Below are 16,444 nucleotides of genomic sequence, written 5' to 3'. Positions count from 1 at the left end.
AACTTTCACTGACTCAAGTTTTCTTTAAGGCACAAACTCTGATCTTATAGATTGGGTGGAAAGTGTATACTGTATTGCTGCTTATAAAAATCACTTTCCTTGCAATGAGTCCATGGTAACGTCATGAATTTCTGGCTGTTGCCTCCAAAAGCACACAGTAAACAGTGCTTTTTCATTTACTGTTGTTATTCCAGGATTCTTAAAGATGGAAAAAAGGTCTGCTACATGGAGATCAATATGGAAAAATTCTTGCAAAGCTAAAGAATTTCCTCTGTGAACTCTTGACTTTGAAATCTATGAGTGCACTTCGTAAAAATGTAACCATCAGTGGAAAGCTGTGTTCAGTTCCTATGTCTTTCTCTGGTGTCTGAAACACAGTGCAGGAGTGCACTTTATACACTAAAAAGCACAAAACATATTCTTTATACAAGATTTAAAATAAGTGATGAATTTCATAATGAAAGAAAATTCATCAGCCAGAACACTTGCGTAGCTCTGCCTTGAGAACCTGACAACAATGGCTTAACAAAGAGTTGCTGAGTAATGCTGCTCTTGAACTATCAATAGGGAACTGCAAAACAACCTTTGACTTGTATACGTTGCCAAAAAGCAGCTAAATGAGGCGAGATGCAATGTCCCAGACATTGTATTCCAACTGGAGATTTGGGCTGCTCTGAGATGTTCTGTACTATCAACTTTCTTTCTGGTGTTCTAGATGACAACCAAGGTGAACACACAATGCAGAAAGTAAATAAAAGGCAACTTTCTCAAAACAGACTGTGCCCCAGCTTAGCTGTTTTAAATAGAAGCAGGTCAGAAACCAGCAGCCAAGTTTTGCATTTCACACTCAGCCAAATGTTGCTGCTAGCTCATTGGGGCTGGATTTTTGCAAGTGACCAGTTTCTGTGTTGGCTCCCAAACCTGGCATGTTGCTTGCTCTGAGAATCCCAGTGGATGTTGCTAGTGAGATTGTTCTTATTGACTCCTTTCTCTGATGACACAGCTATCCCTGCTTCACAGGTAGATGCTGCCAGCTCTGTTCCCTCTCTCAGTGCTGAACTCTGTGTTTCAAACAGCCTCAGCCAAGACCTGGCCCAGAGCCCCTGGGCTTTTGCTTCTGCTGTTCCAGTTGGGAGTGCACAGTCTCTCTGACACCCCTGGTTTCCCCAACTGGGAAGTGGTCTTCCACACAAAGTCCTGCTCATTCAGGAGTTCCCAAGCATGCAGGGCTCCTGCATGTCAACCAAAGGAGATGCTGGTGTCCATGTGAACTGAGGAGGGGGGGATAGCCCTTGATGTCTGTCCTCACTCTCTAGAGAATAGTTCTGTTTGAGTGAAGAAGACTTGTTATAAGGTGGCTGTAATGTTTCTTGCCCTGCTAGCTTTGTCAGCTCTCAGGAGTTTTTGTCCCTTCTCTGGAGTTGACCCCTGCACGTGGAGCAGCAGTTGAAATGCTGTGCTTTACTGGCAAGGTACTACATTAAGCTGGCACCAGTTTCTGAGTAACTTAGTATGCGTGCATTCACTAAGCAGGGCCCTTACTCTACGCAGCCCACTACGCTTTTTTCTCTGCTAGCTAGCCTGGACTGCTTCTTTTAGATCATACCCTTTGCCATCTGCTTGGCTGATGTTTTAAGAGACCTGTGTTTTGATCTCTTTTTTTCTCATCCAGTTTTGGGACCTCCATGAGTATTAACCTGGCTGTTATACTTGGAGACATGACGTTTTTACTTACCTGGCTGGCTTCTCTAACCTTTTTTGATTTCACTGTATGTTTTCAGGCAGACAGCAATGCAAAATTGAACGTTGTATTCATTAGTACTCATAAAATGCAAATAGTACAATCTCTGTTCACCTTCACTATAAACAGTAGTGCCCAAACTTCATAAAGCCATTTTTCTGGTGTGTGGCTGTGAGCTGAGCAGCCAGTGAGGAGAATATTTGAATGCATGTAGTTCAAGTAATTCACTTGACAGAAAGTATTCACCATTTTGTATTTGTCAGGTAGTCCCTCCTTGTACACCAAGAAGGAGTTCCTAAATTTGGACCCTTGGTGGGTGCTAACTTTATGGAAAACCCTGAACATCTGCCTTTGGAAATACAGCCCTTATAAGGCTTTGTAAATGGATGTACAAAACTGTGGGAGACTTTTGAAAATCTTAGCTGTAGAAGTTCAGCTCTGCTTCAGACTGCTGCAGTTCCCTTTCTTTTCCAGAACCTTTGCCAAACACTCTGGTGCTCGGTGAAAGGCTCCTGCCGCTCCAAACTGGATGCAGCTGCAGATGGAACTCGATGTGGAGAAAACAAGGTGACTGTGAGCCATGCTGCCTGGAAGCTGCGCTGCCTGCAAAAGGGCAGCAGAGGAACCATGAGTAGCTCTGTCATTGTACAGCGTGAAAGAGGGGCATCCTGTGATGTCTCCATTTGCACTTCCACTTAAGTTTTCGACGTTCAGGGACTGAAATAACAAACAATTCACAATAACATTTTCCAGCGATGGTGATCTTAAGCTGTTTGTCCTTTCTCTTCTCTCTTCAGTGGTGCTTCTCTGGTGAGTGCATTACAGTAGGCAAGACTCCCGAAGCAATCCATGGCGGATGGGGCCTTTGGTCATCCTGGTCCCATTGCACAAGGACATGTGGGGCAGGAGTTCAGAGCGCAGAGAGACCATGCGATAACCCAGAGTAAGCTGAGTGCACAATCTTTTCTTACCTTTTATTCAAGACCCTTGATGTACTTATGACATTGGAAACTCTTTTATATGAGACTGTTATCAGCAGGTGCCACAGCAAGACAGACACTGAACACCTCTCCTTCCCAGTTAAGCATACCTGTGTGAAATTCAGTTGGCTCACCTTTTAGAATCGTCATCTCGTTCTTTAATCCTTACCCTCCATGCAGCTTATTTCTACACAAAATGAAAAAATCCTGTTATTTAGCATTCAGGCTTTGCAGAAACAATAGAAATGTTGCTTTAATAATACTGCCACTCCTGCCAGGTGAAAACAGTAGCTGGCAATCTGTTCCTGAGGGAAATCAAGGACTCACCTTTCATGTCTTGTTCTAGTCATCAGCTTTGTTTGAGCTTCAGACACATGAGTTGATAGGTACAGAACATGAAAGGCAGAATTTTCTAATACATATCTGAGTTCATGAAGACCCTACATCTCATTTTCAGAAATCACTAAGAGAGTGCCTAACAGCAGAAATCACTTGGCTTTTCTGGAAGAACCATCAAGCATTCTGGAAAATATGGTATTTTGGGGGAGTTCATTTAATAAGGTAATTTGTTGTGAGTTCAGCCAGGCAATGCACCAAGCACTTATTTGGGATACAGAGTTTGTCTAGATCTCTGTGCTCCATACTGGCATGTTTGGGTACTTGAACATGTGAATGGTATCTCTACCCTGTCAAGGATTCAGATTCACCTTGTTATCTCATTGCAACCTGAAAGACATTGCTCTTTTAAAACTATTTTTTACACAGAATCTCATGTCACAATCTAAATGTTCCTTTTCTAGACCACAATTTGGAGGAGACTACTGCACTGGAGAAAGGAAACGCTATCGGATGTGTAACATTAGCCCCTGCCACAAAGGCTTGCCAACCTTTCGTCAGATGCAGTGCAGTGAATTTGATACAGTTCCCTACCAGAACGAATTTTACCACTGGGTTCCTGTTTATAACACAGGTACGAAGCTACAAATTTTTTAAGATCTTGTGCAAAAAATCAAACTTACAGACCTATGAGAAACCTCTATGAGGGCAAGAAGTCACTGAGTTACAAGTCTTTAATTAGAGATAAAAATCTGGTGTGCCACCATATGTAGGCATGCCTTTCGTGTATACACAAAGGCAGTGGTTCTCCTCTACACATAGATGTTTCTTCAAAGCTCTGGTGTTAATGGCTGTGAGTGTAACTAGCCCAGTTCCTGGAAAGATATTGCACACAGAAAAGCTGTTGAAGTCTTGTCTATACTAATTGTTTGGGATTGACCTAAACCATCTTTTCGAGTGTCAACTGCAGAACAAGAAGTACAGTAGTATAGTGTAGAGCTGCATGTTTGGGCCTGCAGGCATCACTGCACCCAATAAGCAGAGCTCTTCTGCTGCACAAACATGGCTTTACTACTTCCAAACTCAGATCTGCATGGTAAGTGTACCTGGCACCACACTGAAGAAGTACTACCTTAGCAGGTTCGGTTTTGTACTGCCTTGTATTGTAGAGACAGAACCGATGCCTCTGCCTTATAACTTGCTTTGTAACAGCTAGTTACTAATTACAGGGGTTATAGTTATTACCATGCAGTTTAATTCTCGGTGTATGCATAAACGTAAGATGTAGATTATCCAGTAGAAGCTAGCAATTTTTTAATGAAAAAATAAACCAGAGAAATGAAACTCGAGATTGAACTTTCATTTTCATTTGCCAGTATTATTTTTCAGCTTGTTCATTGCATTTTCACAGTTACTGGCAGTTCTGAATAGGTTTCCTAAATTTCAGCTACTGTTTCAACTTTTTCTAAGAAATACACCATTGACGATGAACCTGGAGCAGACAGACTTCCAGGAAAATTTCTGATGAAAGAAAATATGGTTGATAGAAAAAGACTTTTTCAGAAGGACTCCCAGTAAAACAAACCATGCTAAATGCTAACAGGCTAAGGCTTAGTCCAAAGCCAAACTCATAAACCGTTTTCTACAGTCAACTGTCACTGAAGTCAGAATTCCAGTCTTCTCTGTTACTCACATGTACCACTGCAAGGTACAGCCTTGGTTCTGTTCATGTCTGCTCTAGGGCAGAGCTACAGAACTGGTAGTTCTGCATGTTCATTTGTTGCAGAAGGTCTGCTTTTAAAGGGAATTAAGAATCATGAATCAAATGCTTCCTGCACACTGGAAGGCAGGCCTATGGTATGTCCATGCCATATTTCAAATAGAGCTGATTGGAGCTTTACAGACAAACCACTTACCTTTAAGTGCTGCATTGCTGAGCCTGATATATTTCATCTGGAACATCCTGGGTTTCAGTGACCTTTTACAAAATCCTTCAAATGCCAAGGATATATTTTTTCTGTGGCTTAAAAAGCTTTTTGACTGTTTTCACCTGTTTTCTCAGCAGCCAGAATTTCAGTCTAGAGTTACATATCTCCCCCATGATCTGTGATGTCCTTGATGTTTGCAACTTCTTTTTTACATTCCATTAACAGCACTTGAAGTGTTTTCTTGCTGCTAAACTCTTAACTTTCAAAAATCGTCGCTTCCTCAGATAGGCCAGCTCTCCTGGGAACACTAATCTAAGCAGGTGGTTGGCCAAATCCTGTTCTGATCCTTCATCTGGCATCATCATTGTATGATTCAGGGTAGGTGGCTATCATGGGCACACTGCTTCCAGTTTTGTCCAGCCAATGTTACCTAGTGCACTGAAGTACATCTGATAGTTTTCCTCCCATCTCAGTTTCAAATTTTCTTTCACTTTCCATTGGTTGCTAAAGGTGTCCTGAGCAAAATAACTTCAAATAGGGTCATGAAACAGTGCTCTCTCTGTGAGATGGAGCAGTCTGAGCCTTTCTTGTGAGTGTTTGTCCTGAACAAATGACGACTTTAAACAAAAGCAAACCAACAGCCTCATGTAAACCACACACAAAAAAGAGCTGATGTTCCAGGGCTCTGGAGACTTAATCACCATATCCACCATTATGTACACTAACCTTTGACAGTGTGCACCAGCTTCCCTTACTTTTCCACTTAACTGGTGCAATCCAATTTCAAAGACTTTTCACAGCACTCTGTTACTACTTTAGCTTGCTGCCAAGAAGGTTTTGGCTTGTGTGGTGGGTTGACCCTGGCCAGACGCCAGGTGCCCACCAAAGCCACTCTATCACTCTCCCTTCTCAGCTGGACAGGGGAGAGAAATACAACGAAAAGCTCATGGGTCGAGGTAAGGGCAGGGAGAGATCACTCACCAATTACTGTTGCAGGCAAAACAGACTCAACTTGGGGAAAGTTAATTTATTACCAATCAAATCAGAGTAGGATAATGAGAAATAAAAACCAAACCTTAAAACACCTTCCCCCAACCTGTCCCTTCTTCCCGGGCTCAACTTCACTCCTGATTTCTCTACCTCCTCCCCCAAGCAGTGCAGGGGGATGGGGAATGGAAGTTTGGGGTCAGTTCATCACACACTTGTCCCTGCCGCTCCTTCCTCCTCAGGGGGAGGACTCATCACTCTTCCCCTGCTCCAGCGGGGGTCCCTTCCACGGTGTGCAGTCCTTCAGGCACAGACTGCTCCAGCATGGGTCCCCCACGGGGTCACAAGTCCTGCCAGAAAACCTGCTCCAGTACTGGCTCCTCTCTTCATGGGGCCACAGGTCCTTCCAGGAGCCTGCTCCAGCGTGGGCTTCCCACGGGGTCACAGCCTCCTTCAGGCACCCACCTGCTCCGGCATGGGGTCCTCCCCGAGCTGCAGGTGGAGATCTGCTCCACTGCGGACCTCCCTGGGCTGCAGGGGGACAGCCTGCCTCACCATGGTCTTCATCACGGGCTGCAGGGCAATCAATGCTCCGGCGCCTGGAGCACCTCCTCCCCTCCTTCTGCACTGACCTGGGGGTCTGCAGGGTTGTTTCTCTCACACATTCTCAGTCGTCTCTTCCGGCTGCAGTTGTGCAGTAATTTTTTTCCCTTCTTAAATACATTATCCCAGAGGCGCTACCACCGTCCCTGATGGGCTTAGCTGTGGCCAGCGGCGGGTTTGTCTTGGAGGCAGCTGGCATTGGCTCTGTTGGAGACAGGGGAAGCTTCCAGCAGCTTCTCACAGAAGCCACCCCTGTAACCCCCCTGCTACCAAACCCTTGCCACACAAACCCAGTACAGCTTGTGTTTTATTATCAGGCATTTTAAATCCTCTCACACTGCACATGGGTTATAAGGGGAAAAGAAAATATCATGAAGCTTTCCCAAGCCCTGAGTGCATGTAACTGTTTTTGTGTGGAAGCATCTAGTTAAGGAGATGAAACCCTGAACTAAACATTTTGTGACATTTTAGACTTTCTGCATTCCTTCATCCTGCTGGAAAAACAGTAAATGATCTAGATGGTCACAATTATCTCTCCTGGCTTTAATTTCATAGCTTACATAAACCGGTTGTAATGAGTGACAAAGACTTCTTTGAATAGCTTATGATTTAATATAAGGTGAGATGCAACAAGCAGCTTTGACAAGCAACCTGGCAGAAAAGCAGTGAATGACATCTTGCTATTACCTAGGCTAACTATATTTAAGGTTCCAATTGAGATTTTCCCTTCTGTTTTAATTGAGTTTGGGCCTGTTGAGGAACTTGTGTAGTCCTATTGTCGATGTGCCCCAGAGCATGGAAACCCATGAGCTCAAGCTGGAGCACCTGAGTATCCCTGGGAGTCTTAAAATGAAGGGGACTTCCAAGTTCAAGGGTAGCTAAAGTATCCAGCAGCTCTGACCAGGATATTTTCTGAACTATTCTCGTGAGCCAGGCCCCTACTTTGACACTTTAGTCAGACTTCGGTGCTAATCTACTTCTCTTGCCATCAGGCTGACCCCACATTTATTTCTTTCACACCATTTGTCAAGTTACATTTATCTGAATCTGATGGCTTCTCAGGGCTTAACTTCTATGTAGTAAGTATGAGTCCTACACTGAATCATATAAATACCTTTCTTTTCTCAGTCAGTGCCAGGATCATCTCATGTACTGGCAGATAGGGGTTATGTTGCTAAAGTATTTTAAATTATATATTTCTTCCAAAATATGTCTGTGTATCAAGTAAGATCTGTATTGATACAGTCACAGGGGCTAAGCTAACAGTATGAGATATGTTTCTGCTGCCACAGCTTTGAAACTAAACTTTCTTATGGAGTTCCAAGCTTGGTTAACGTGATAAAGTAGCTTCACCTCAGCTTTTTTTTTCCGTTTTGTCTGTGTTTGGTAATTGTCTTTTCTAACTTTCTTTGTTTTGGATTTCCTCAGCCAATTCTGAGTTCTCATAGAGGTGAGGGTTTGAAGGGAAGAGGACCACCTCTTTTCTTCCTTGTGAAGTAGGAAAAAATATTGAAGCCTTATCTTCTGCTGGCAGACACGTTAATCACATCCTTCTCATTCAGGTTAAGCTAGATCCTTCCTGTATGTGAACTCATGGGAGTCAGCTGCAAGGGAAACAAATTTAAATGGGAAGGGAATATGTTCCTTTCTAGTTATCTTAATATTGTTCTGTTTACACTTGGTGAATCTGAACTTCGTCATAATGTACATAGGGGAAAAAAATCACATGCCTGAATTTTAGGATTTTTACTTAGCTTTCCTGGCTTGCTTCCTCAGTCCCATTCTGATTACAAATAAGTCACTGGGCACTTATGGGAGCTCTGTGGCTTGGGATTCCATTACACCTGGGTTTCTTCTATGTATTAGAGGATTGATCTTGTCTCTAGTCAAACCAGCACCATAATCTTGGTGCAGGATATGGGCACTACAGATAAAAAACAGGATGTAATTTTTCTAGGCTGTTGGGTGTTGGTGGCACCTCAGCTAAAATCTTATGTCCAGCTAGGAGCAATGCACTGCCAGAAAGATGCAGCCACGCTGCGGGAGGTTTACAGGAGAGCAACATGGAAGTCAAATGATTTGAAAAACATAGTTTATGGGAAAGATTGAGAAAAGCAAGTTTTGCTCTAGAAAAGAGAAGATGGAGTGAGTTAAATGCCAACTACGTGAAGAGATTTCTAAGAGTATTTAGCATGCATATCCCTGAGCTAATAGAGATAACAGGCTAGCAAGACTGCATGGCTCCATGCAGTGTTGTGCTCGGGTCCAGTAGAAGCTGTCGACATCCAAGCTCTTCTGTGCCCTTGTTAACTGACTTTGACAAGCAGGATCCCGTGGTCTTATCAGCTTACTTTGAATGTAGCTCTTCTGCTTTCGAACTTGGATTTGGCTTCAAGTTTTCTGTCACTGTACATCATACTGCAACGTCCCATCCCCTCCACTCAAGCAGTACAGGAATCCCCAGAGAGACGGATCTGACAGTTCTTCATGTCCATGAAAGGCAGGACAAGCAGAAACAGCCAAAACAACATGAGGGAACTTCATGTTGCATGTTAAGAAATCTTCATTGCCATATGGGTGGTTAAACTTTAGAACAGGTTACCTATAGGGTTTAAGGAGTTAATATAATCATTGTAGATATAAATACAATCTAAGCAGGAGCAGTCTAAGTGGCTTTGATCCTATTTTGGTGTGGAAGGATGAGTAAAATCCTATAGGCTTTACGCAGGCAGAAATCAGCTCTGTTTAAATGGGAATTCAGTGTGCTTTTTCTGAACAAGGATTGTGTGAACATGGTCATTATTGAGTGTTCACAGATTGGAACTAGTAGTTCATGCATATGCTGGATTGCAAGAATTTCTGTATATTTTGGCCTAAAAGTTACTAAGATGACGGCCTTTTTGTTAAAGTCTCATTATGAATTAATCAAATTTGCTGAAGTAACTGAAACTAAACCGGCTGCTTTATTGAGTTCCTTCTGAGCAACCCTAGTGCTTATACTGATCGCAGTTTAGTCTTTTTAGATTTTCAGGACTGGAATAAGATTTAGAAAATCTGAATTCAATGCCAGTCTTTGCTTTCAAGTTGTTCCATCATTTTTGGAAACGTATTTATTTTCCCTGTGTGTCAGTTCCCCAACTGAAAATAGGAGATGAAAGTACTTTCTACATCAGTCTCTGTTTCGTGTTTAAAATGTTAGACTTTTTGAGGACAGTGGCTGATTCTGGTACAGTTTGTTTACAGTCCTAGAATAATGGAGCCCTGATCTTTTGTCAGGTCCCTGAGCTCAGCTGTAAAAAATAATGATAGATAAGTAAATAATTTTAGAAAATGAATGGCTAATAACAGTGCTAGGATAATTTCCTCAGTGGTGCCCTAACCAGCCTCCTTTGCAGATGAAATAGCAAAATAACTTGAAGAATGATGGCAGGAGTATAAATATTGGATAGGATTGAGTTTGTAGGGAGGGAGCAATAGCTTCTCATTTCCAGTGGGGCTCACTAGAAAACTGATAGGAAGAAAAGCAATACAAAATTTGTGGGTACAAGTAGGATCTAATTTTACATTGGTTACTACAATTAGGAAAACCAGGAAAGCTTTCATGCCTAGAAAGCCCTTCTTTGATTCATGAACTATTGCAAGTCTGAAAGTTTGCTTGTTATTTATTTTCACTTTTTATTTTGTCTTAGTAAGGGAGTTACCTTTCTCTACAAACTTTTTCTGAGTTATATACTTAAAGCATCATAGTTATGTCAGGAATATGTCAGCAGTCAGCACTGCCTGCTTTTTCTTGCTCAGGGATTTCTGAAGTGAAATTGGATACCATCTTGCTTGTTACACACAGCTAGCGAGGAGGTACAGACAGCAAACTGCTGCTCTACATATTTCATTACAAACAATGTAAAAGCTGAAATGGCTTTCTGCAAAGTCTGTGTCTGTCAAGATAGATTCTGAGCAGGTAAGAGACTAGCTGGGATTCTGGGATCCTCCTTTTCATAAGGGTATTGTGCTATGTGTTTAAAAAATGGTGCATTGAGAAGGTAAGCAAGGTGGAACAAAACTTAGAGCACTAAAGTAATCAATTAGCCACATAGCCAGAAAAAGATTTCTGCAGATAGAAGTGAAATTACTTGTATCACTTATCACGACAGCTCTTACCAGAACAACTGATGGATGTTATGGCTGGCAGTTTTCACAGAGGGGCTTGAGGGCTGATGAGGATTACAAACTTTATGTTTTTGCCTGAGACTCTTTTGTAGCCTCATCTCTGTTGATAATGTTGAACATGATTTGCATCACCTTGAATTCCACCAGTTTTATAACCTTAGTCCATGTGTGTCCTCTGCCTCTAATCACTCTATTGCCCTTCCCAAAGGCATCTTTGAGAAGCCACAAGCACAACATTGTTGTCAGGCCTAAGATGCCATTTTAGCTCTACTGACAAGAGGGAAAACACAAAACTCCTCATTTAGGTTTTGGATTTCATTTAGTATCCTTTTCTTTAGTTTTTTGGATCCCAGTTCTGCAGAGATCCTGTTTACGTGAATGGGATTCATAGTTTTAAAGCTCAGGCTGTGTACAATTGAGTCCTTAAGCTGCAAGCACTTTGGCAGCAGGAGCTGCTGTCACTTTTGTGCACTGCATGGTGTTGTGTATACGTTGGTGCTGTACAAACCAGAGCAATGAGAGCGAATTTCCCCCTTCAAAAGAACAAACTCTTTTGTAGGAAAATACTTAGTTTCTTTGCGTTACCAGAAGTTTGAATTTCATTACTAGAAATTCCTCTGATTTTAAACACGGTTCTTTGTATGACACAACCCAGGTCAACAAAGGAGGAAGAGGGAGAAAGACATTCATCAGCCAGGATGTAGAAGATTTATAGTTACTGTGCATCCCTCAGAGACCAAAGGAGTGGCTTTTGTCGGCTCTGTCAGGCACAGGACGAAACTGTCACTCAGCAGAGGCACCTCTACAGCACACAGGGAGATTGTATTAAAATGGCTCAATAATGGTGCCTTGAGTGTCTACTGACTGGCAGTTTTAAGGCCCACTGCTTTGCCTAGCACAGCATTTCAGCTTGCTGAGCATGAAGAAATTGCTTTAGCACCTGGCTAGACTGGGGTCTTGGAATAGACCACAACCAGAAGATGGGTCCTCTGTTGCTGTCCCTCATCAATGAGACAGGGGATAATATTTTTTTTTTTTTGGTCAGATAGCTCTGGCTCTGCTGGAAGATTTCCAGGGAGTGGTATAAGAGCAGGGATTATATCTGTCTTTGCTTTGACCATGGTTTCAGTTCTAACTCATCTTCCGTGTACACAACGTGTTTATCAAACTTGTGTCCTTTGACTGTCTGAAGCCTGAGTTTTGAAATTTCCCATTCCCAAGGGCCAGAGTCTGTGAGGCAAGGCAGTGTATGTTTGGTTCTTCTTACTCCATGCATGGAATAGACTAAGGCTGGTCGGTCCATTGCAGAAAATCTTGTTTCAGAGACCCACATATTGCTTTTGCTACAGCTTTTCTCTTCCCTGTTGATTCCATGCACATCTATCCAACAACAGCCTGGGTCTGTCAGACCTGCCAATATTATCCCCATTTCATAAGTTGCCAAGCAGAAAAGAAGTCCAGTGTTTGAAATAATTTATTAAGTGCCAGTGAGTAGCTGAAAATAAGCAGTGATGCGACAACCTACTGACATGCAGAAGATCAGAAGCAACCATTTGACTGCTCTCTGAGAGAGGCTGGCAGCGGTGATGAGCAGTTATAAATTATCTCTGAAATCACTCAGTCATCAGCTGGTGGAACACTGTTGCTTGGCAGTGTCCTTAGCAATCTCACCCCCAGATTTCTCCTTTCCTCTCACTAATGACAGCTGGTTTTGCTGGTTTCCCATCCCTTTCTCCATCACAGCTGATGGCCTCATTACTGCTTGACTCAGCCAGCTAGCTGTTAATGGAGAGCATAGAGGCATGAGGGCACCAGCCTCCAGCTGCTTCCTAGAAGTCCACAAGTGGCATTTATCAGGCCCATGTCGCTCTGTCAGCAATATGACCCTGGCTCTGCTAACTGTTTCTAATTAGGCCATTTCTGTCAAATGTCAGGGAAAGTGAGTGGATGGTGCAGAAAAGACATACTGTCATTCCTTGTGCATTGCAGTTCAATGTCCCACTGAAGTATTCTCTGAGAAAGTATCTTTGTTTTCCTTCCAGCAAACCCCTGTGAGCTCCACTGTCGCCCAATAGATGGCCATTTTTCAGAGAAGATGCTTGATGCAGTCACTGATGGTACTCCTTGCTTTGAAGGAAGGCACAGCCGAGATATCTGTATTAATGGCATGTGTAAGGTATTGGGTATGTTTGCATGTTTCTTTCTCTACAATTTTAAAAAGTTACAGGAAAATGTTTAACAAACTTTTTTTGAGGATCGAGGCCAAGTACCCCAATTTACCACATTTTTAATGATCACGGAAACAAGTTTATAGAAACAGCTTTTCCAAGTAGATGCAAGAGTCATTTCCATCCTTTTTAATGAAACCATTAGACTGAATGCTAATTACTTTTGGTACCTTTTAATGCCTCTCTTCTTCTTCTGCTATTTTAAAACATCAATTTAAGAAAATCTGTTTGTTTCTGATGAGATGTTTTCACAAAGGTTTGTAGCTTTAGGGTTGTAATTGGTGTCCCCCCTTCTGTGGTTTTTTTTTTTTTTGTGAAAATGCAGTTTAACATTACACATTATGTAGCAGTTCTGAATTGACTTGTAATAGGATCAGACGTTTGCACTTGAGGGCAGTAAAAATTATTTTAATTTACAATAGTAAATTGAATAATGCTGTACAATGAGATAGCAGGCAAACACAGAGTATATGGCTCAATAATGTTCTGTTTACTGAAGAATAAGTATAAAGTTCTCTGCATATTCGACATGTTGATAGTAGGTTTCCAGGATGATGTGTGTGTGTGTGGCATTTGAAGGTGTGTTCTGTAAATGCTGTAACACCCACAGTCTCAGCATTGGTTTTAGTGAATTTCTCATAAATAAAATGAGTACTTTATTTGTAGGGGATGTATTTACAACTACAGTTTATTTCTTTGAATTGGGGATTTGTGTCCTGTACCCCTTTGAAGCCTGATAGGTTTTTTGCTTTTAACATCTTTGGAAGCAAAAGCAGGACTTGGTGTCTTGTGGAAGCTACATTAGCTCCCTGTAGGGAGCTTGGGATTGTATGTCCTAAGTCATGGAATCATATAAAAATGCAACTAGAAGGGACTTCAAGTAGTCATCTGTTTCATCCCTTTACAGAATCATGCTCCTCTTTTGACATTTTTCACATTTTTCACATTTTTTTCTTAAAGTCTTCTAGTGATGGAAACTCCACATTTTTAATAGGTCATTGGCATACCCTCTCTGAAGACTTTCTGTTTTAGTAGAATGCCAGTGCCTCAAACATTTTGTTTAAAGCTTTCCTTGCAGGATGTGCATTTGTGAAAGGGAGTTACCAAGACCCTGCTCAAATACACAGTGAAGAGATTCTGCTTGAATTTGCTGAGACAGGATGGGTCTTTTACCTATGATGGTGAAAGACCTGACCTGGTGTTGAGCAGTTCAAACCAGATGGAAACACATCTTTAGCATATTGAAACGTATAGTAAATGTTGCATACTTCATCAGTGCTTTTGACTTTTACTTGAAGTGGCCAAGTGCTAAACTCAGAAGGCTGTCTTTGTGATGTTACACTTTCATTTTCTGATTTGCAGCCCAAATGGACTGGGATCACTGTGGTTAATTTTAGTTTCCATATGCTTTCAGTATTGAATCTTGCCTGTGACAGTTCAAATTCGTACCTATTTTAGAAATGACAAAATTTCATTCATCAGAAGCAATAGATCAGAGGTGAAACAAAAGCTAATTCTGATTGCAGTTTGTAGATACTAGATATACTTTAGCATTAATAGTTCTGGGGACTCAAAGTCTTCCTAAAAAATTTCCTCCAAGGTACTGGTGCTATCATAAATATAGTTTTGTCAGCATTTCACATGTTGACTACTACTTCACATCTTCTAACAGATTTAATGGGAGTCAGAATCACAGAGTGAACCATGTAATCATGCAGCTGCCACAAATGAGCCCAAATGATGAATAGGTAATCCAAATGGCTCACATTTCTGAAAGACAGTGTTCTTTTATCTGAAATAGGTACCCAACATAACACTTGAGGAGAAGCTTTTTCAAGTATCTCCATATAATTCAGTAGTATTTTAGTCTAGCTAGTTAAACACAGTACATACATTACAGGTCACGATGAATAAACCTGGAAATGCATTTAATATAATTAGTCTGGTACATCATTCTTGTACTCTGTTTGCAATGTGTTGCTACCGATGTGAAAAAGGAGTTCACAAACATTAGTGGTGATGCCTCTTAAAGCCCTGTTCTGGTCTTCAGTACTATATCTCAAAAAACACTTCACCTTTCTTCTGAATACTAAAGTAACACTTCACTTAGGTCTGAAATTGAGCAAAAAATTAAAACAGTGAGATGTTGTATGTTAGATCCACTGTCCATATCACTCACGTGTTTGGTGTGCAGAGGAGCTATTTTTTAACAACCAAGTTCAGAGTTTTCCTAGTGGATATGTCAAAACAAGATAGAATCAATCAAGGATTTAATCTCCTAAATTCAGCTGATTTCAACCTGATTTTGCAGTTTGCCATGGTTTTGTTCAGAGCGATCAGAGAAATTGGTCTTACCTTGATGGCTAAGTGTAGACTGAGATGCCTCATTTTAGCTACCTGAGGCATACTGGGTGCTTTCCTAGCCACCTTGGAAAAGCCATAAGGTGTGAGTGGGAAGTAAGTACAGACAGACACTAGCGCTGATTCACTTGGCCCTTGCAATTTGTCCAATACATGGGTCTTAATTTTTTTAGAAGTGCTGTCTATGCCTCAGTGCAGAAAGGATCCTTACTGTTGAGGTGTTGGTATGGTATTCCTTTAGAACTTGCCTTGTCAATTCACAGACAAGTTAGAATTGTTAACTCATTTGAGGGCCTGGCATATAAAATAGATGGGTACTCTCTCAGCTTTGTTACGCAGAAGAGGAGTTCCCTAAACACATGTAATGGTGTTAAATTGCTCAGTGCTGGAACCAGTGGCTGCAAAGGGGGATCTCAAAGCTATGTGCCTGCAGTTGCAACCATGTTTTGTTCCAGGTGGTGCTAATAAGGAGATGAGAGGTGTGGTCCCTTTAATCCTTTTATTGTATTTGCACCTAGCCTGGCCTTCCTCCAGGTGCCTTCGTAGACCCTCTTCCTGTCATGATGTCTGACTTATAAACAGCTTCAAGTAGAGGGAGTCAACAAGGTCTGTCAGTAATTTAATCTAAAATCATCAAGATATACCATGACTAGTTTGCTATTTAACCATATTCCTCCACACTCATCCTTTGAGTGTCACTTTTTTCCCTTTATTCAGAAGATCTTTAAAACACATATCCTATCTTTCTGTGTTTTAAATTATACATCACAAGTGCACTCTTAATTCTTGCTAGAGCAGTCAGTTGCTCCCTCAGTCTTAATAAGCAAAGATACTGCCACCAGAGTATCTTGTCTGAGTAGTGATACATACATGACTGAGAAGTTTGGTCAAATACAAGCCATGGCATCATCTAAAAGTGAAGGCTTACATGGTGTATGCACTGAGAGTGTGCAGATGCTGAGTGTGGAGGACCTGGCATCTCTGCTGTTCCTAACAGGCATTCATCTCCTGCACAGGATTTTAATAGGCTTAAATGACCTTCAGTCATGCAAGTCTGTGAGCTGTTCTCTGTGGTAATTCACAATTGTTATGCTGAGAGACTAACGCTGTATT

General features: G+C 41.7%; 1 protein-coding gene across 1 annotated transcript in view; it reads left to right on the top strand.

Annotated features, from left to right (window-relative positions):
* ADAMTS12 (ADAM metallopeptidase with thrombospondin type 1 motif, 12) overlaps positions 1 to 16,444 on the top strand; it is a 170,744-nt gene that overhangs the window by 106,111 nt on the left and 48,189 nt on the right. The window contains exons 11-14 of the mRNA XM_010563992.1: positions 2,216 to 2,308; positions 2,539 to 2,684; positions 3,522 to 3,691; positions 12,785 to 12,918. Coding sequence (XP_010562294.1) covers positions 2,216 to 2,308; positions 2,539 to 2,684; positions 3,522 to 3,691; positions 12,785 to 12,918 — 543 coding nt within the window. The remainder of the gene's footprint in view (positions 1 to 2,215; positions 2,309 to 2,538; positions 2,685 to 3,521; positions 3,692 to 12,784; positions 12,919 to 16,444) is intronic.

Source organism: Haliaeetus leucocephalus, unplaced genomic scaffold (genome assembly GCF_000737465.1).
Source record: "Haliaeetus leucocephalus isolate CR32 unplaced genomic scaffold, Haliaeetus_leucocephalus-4.0 Scaffold174, whole genome shotgun sequence".
NCBI classification, from domain to species: Eukaryota; Metazoa; Chordata; class Aves; order Accipitriformes; family Accipitridae; genus Haliaeetus; species Haliaeetus leucocephalus.
Note: the sequence above shows the minus strand (reverse complement) of the source record. Positions and strands in the feature narration are given on the sequence as shown.